This window comes from Etheostoma spectabile, chromosome 9, assembly GCF_008692095.1.
Source record: "Etheostoma spectabile isolate EspeVRDwgs_2016 chromosome 9, UIUC_Espe_1.0, whole genome shotgun sequence".
In the NCBI taxonomy this organism is placed as follows: domain Eukaryota; kingdom Metazoa; phylum Chordata; class Actinopteri; order Perciformes; family Percidae; genus Etheostoma; species Etheostoma spectabile.
In genome coordinates this window covers 4,595,605-4,599,656 of record NC_045741.1, presented here as the reverse complement: position 1 = coordinate 4,599,656, position 4,052 = coordinate 4,595,605, and the positions used below count along the sequence as shown (strand labels likewise).

The window sequence follows — 4,052 nt, the reverse complement described above, 5'->3', positions numbered from 1 at the left end:
CCCCCCCCCCCCCCCCCCCCCCCCGCTCAGAGCCATAAAAACACAGGTTTCCTCATGGAGGCAGATGTAGCTGCATGGCACCATTACCTCACATCCATCACCGCCTCTGCACACCCAGATAGAGGCCGGGCAGAACATCCCACTCGCATAATTAGGTAATTATAGGCAACGCATGATGGATCCCTGTAGTTGCTTTATTTTTGCAACTGTTAATAAGTCATATTGACAGAGGGCGTGATCACGCCTACGGTTTGTTTACCGCGGCGGAAAAGTTCAGCCTGTTCTTATGTTTGGAGCTTTAGTCACCTGGCTGCACAACATGTGAACAACGGTCGCAAGGATAAGTCTGTTGAAATATTATTTTAGATCTAAAAAACAATAATTAATGCATCTACTAAAAAGTATTGTGTGTATCACAGCCTGATATAACTTCTTCCTCAAGCTCTTTAAGCTCTATAACTTGTGTTATAGAGCTTAACACACACACACACACACACACACACACACACACACACACACACACGTTCCTGCTGTTTGTTTGATCAAAACATCAGTGATAAGCGGTTTTAGAAAAACATTGAACTAAAGCATTAAAGAAGAAACTATATATTAATGAAGGCTTGGAGCCGAGAGCCACAGACAGGATAAGGAAGAGAAAGTATTAAGCAACAGACTGACTAAGGAGACATGAAGAAAAAGCTGAATACAAGCAGTCACGCTGATGTGGCATCACAAGTAAATTCCAAGTCGGGACCAACTTTAAACAAGTCATTTACCTGCTCTTCATCCAGCTCGTGCAACGTGATTGGCTGCAGTCAGACAAGATTAAACGTATAGCTGTTGTTAGGAAAACATAGTTTTTATTGGCTGCACAAGCTTTTTATGACAGGATCTTTTCATTAATAATGAAAAGGATAGAAAGTCCTTTTAAGTCCAAAGGCCTAAGTCCAAGTGAAGTAAGGCTTAAATGAAGTCCAAGTCTTTTTTAATTTTCATTTTAGTCTATAGTCACATAGCATGCTGTTCAGAGTTATTTTTCCTTTCTTGGTGCAATAATTTGCTTCACCTGAGTTTAAATGCCATTGTTCGCTTCGGCACAAACAAGTGACAGACAACCTCTCCAGAGAGCCGTAGCTGAATGTGCTGCAGATAAACAAAACAACTTGCAGTATTTTGGCACAAATCCACCTCAAGAGTTGAGAAACTCCGCTACCTCGCCTCCTGAACGTCTCCCACACATTCCCTATCTGTCTGCGGTGTACTAAAAAGGGTTACACATAATAAGGGATGACAAATTTCACACACAGATCAGCCATTTTCATCCCGGAGCAGAGTTAATTACGACAATTAAACCTGAGAGAGCATTCTTTAACTTGATTATGGGTTATTATGAGGATACAGTAGGTACCAGACACAGCAAAGGATGAACGGTATCACCTCAGCATTCCCAATCAGACCATCAGAACAAAGATTTTAGAAAGACGTTTTCTAAATTAAATATAATGCCTGAAATGTTATAAAAGCACCAGATTACTGTACATACTACTGTATGTGGAGTCGAGATGCATTAAATACAGCCAACATTCCTCCCCCTCTGCTTGGATTACACTGTTGACAGTCAAAATGCAGAAGAAGTATAAACAAGCGCAAACAGATGACATTTAAGAAAAATCTAAAAAACAGTGATGAGAGAGAAGCTTAAGAGCTTTCTTTGCCAACAAATGAGATTACCAATCCCCAAAAATCAGGACTCAAAACAAAGAAAGACAAAACCCAAGAAAAACTTTCAGTCTAGTTCATCTGAGTTCAAATAAAGTGATACCAAATGGGATTGTCCTGCCTAAAAATGAGGCCTCTAGTCTGAAAAACCAGATCTAGAAAAAGCCAGGCTGCACTCACCGTTCTCCTTCCCGTCTCCAAAGCATTTGCCGATGGACTCGGGGAGGCCGAGAGTGGCTGCTGTGGGCATCTGGCCCAGGATGGACGCCAGCGACGGGGCTTTTCGCTTCGGGACATCCTCCTCCTGGTTCTCCTCTTCCTCCTCTGGTCTCTTCCGCTCCAGTTTCAGCAGGGCCTCCAGCGTCAGCTCGTCCAGGTCTTTGCCAAAGTGCTTGGCCACGGCCTGAAGCACGTCTTCCTCCTCTTGTTCCTTACAGTCTGGGTCTGTCTTAGACGATGTGGAGAGGGTGTTGCCGTCGTCCTTATCACCGTCTGGGAGAGGGACACGTATAGCAATACAGGTTTGAAAATTAATGTGGTGTTTAATGTATCCATTTAACCGTCCTGTTGTCCTTGGGTCAAATTTGACCCGTTAAGAAAATATGGGTTTCTTTGTAACCAAATTACCCAAAAATGATGGTTAAATGATGGCTTAGGGATAGATATACACAAAAATAACATGTAAAATTGTAAAATGTGAAGGTTCAACTGTAGAATACATTCCGTTTAGAACCACCGTAGTAAAACAAGATATTGATCAAAACAAATGCCCCACGTGCGGCGAAATATTTTAAAAACTTCTAAGAATTGAATTGATGTATGATCCAGACAAAATAATTGGGATCATAATTTTGGTCCTCTCGTTGCCCTGGTGCCTAATTAAAACATATCCGGATCTGAAAACGTCACAGCAGCTGGATGAGCAACCATCACATATTAACATGGCAGTGTGTGTTACCCCGGTGATGTTTGGCGACCCACTCAACTGGAGTCAACAGCTGGTCGTGTTATGCTGCTATAGTCATTTTATTGATTTTACTGAAACATCAAATCTCATGTTACTCAATTGTAGTTTTCAAAAAGACTAAAAATGTGCAGGCGTCTTTCCACACTCCACAAAACAAAACAGTTTGACAGATAAGCTGGGAGACGGCTTGCTTCAACAAACTACTTCCTGCTAAGTACCTTCTTTAGCGTAGGCGGCGTAGACTCCTCTAAGTTTGGGTCGATTGTTCTGAAGCTCTGAGTCTATTTCATCCTGGAAGCCTTGAATTTCATCTGAAAAACAGAACCATTCCTGGATCAACATTACATGCAACACTGAAAAGTAGGGAGTGAGATGCGGGAACTTTTCTCATGTCCCTCAAAAGAAATGATACTTGTCTTGTGTGCCAACTCTTTAAATCATATCTCCTATAATTACAATATAACATGTAAGTACTTTTAACATGAAGTACAGTTAATTACATGTCGTGCTGAAACTCAATCATGTAAAAAAGAGGGAGCTGTTTCCCCTCTATGTGCATTTTAGTTTCTTTTCTCGCTTTGACCACAGCCAGCACTGTAGTGCACTTAGTCAAGGTCAGCCAACTGGCAGAAACATCCACCACAATAGGAAAGTGTTACCAAACTCGGCCTTTGTCAGTGTAATGAATGGGAGTCCAACTAGCCTGAATAGCTAAGAGGACTCATTTTTGTAAAACGTTTTTAAAAGAAAAAAGCAAGTGTTCCGAGAGTCAAGATGCCTTTGACATGTTGGCAAACAGACGAAGGGTTAAGGATATTGCATTCATACCTTCAACGTCATCCATGTTCTTCTTCAGCTCGATCTCCAGCTAGAGGGAGGGAGACATAGGAGAGAAGTTGAATAAAAGCTTCTTTCTTTTCCAAACAGTGACTACAGGGTGAAACGATTACAGCGGCTCTCTGTTAGGTGTGTGGACGTAGAGAACGGGGACCCTTGACAGTTTTACTTTAGAGGTTAATACCCTTCATTAATTATTGGAGAAAGCCTGCAGGCTGCATGTAATAATCAAGAAAATATAAGAGGGAAATTGATAGACAAAAACATGGATGTAAACATGTATTTTTTTGATATGACACATGCTAGCTCGTTTTTCCTGATAGTATGTGTGTTAAAAATACATACCTGATGGACTTTTTTCTTCCTCAGTCCGGCTGTAAAGCAGGGCGGGTCACACTCTTGGTCCAGATCGGTCTTCAGGAACTCTTCGACGGTCAGCTGACTGGTGGGTGTGTCCTCAAACTCTATCAGTCTAACGCAGGAAAAGTTGCAGGTTGATGACAGGCAAAATAATAATTTTTTTTTTTTT

At 41.6% G+C, this 4,052-nt stretch overlaps 1 protein-coding gene across 2 annotated transcripts in view; it reads right to left on the bottom strand.

The window, feature by feature from the left end:
- Positions 1 to 4,052, bottom strand: part of brf1a (BRF1 general transcription factor IIIB subunit a) — a 206,738-nt gene that overhangs the window by 130,356 nt on the left and 72,330 nt on the right. For both annotated transcript variants that reach the window (XR_004333450.1, XM_032525603.1), the window contains exons 9-12: positions 3,869 to 3,995; positions 3,515 to 3,554; positions 2,905 to 2,997; positions 1,900 to 2,211 (exon numbers count right to left, since the gene is read on the bottom strand). Coding sequence is in view for 1 of the 2 variants with exons in the window: in XM_032525603.1 (XP_032381494.1) it covers positions 1,900 to 2,211; positions 2,905 to 2,997; positions 3,515 to 3,554; positions 3,869 to 3,995 (572 nt within the window). In the remaining variant the exon portion in view is untranslated. The remainder of the gene's footprint in view (positions 1 to 1,899; positions 2,212 to 2,904; positions 2,998 to 3,514; positions 3,555 to 3,868; positions 3,996 to 4,052) is intronic.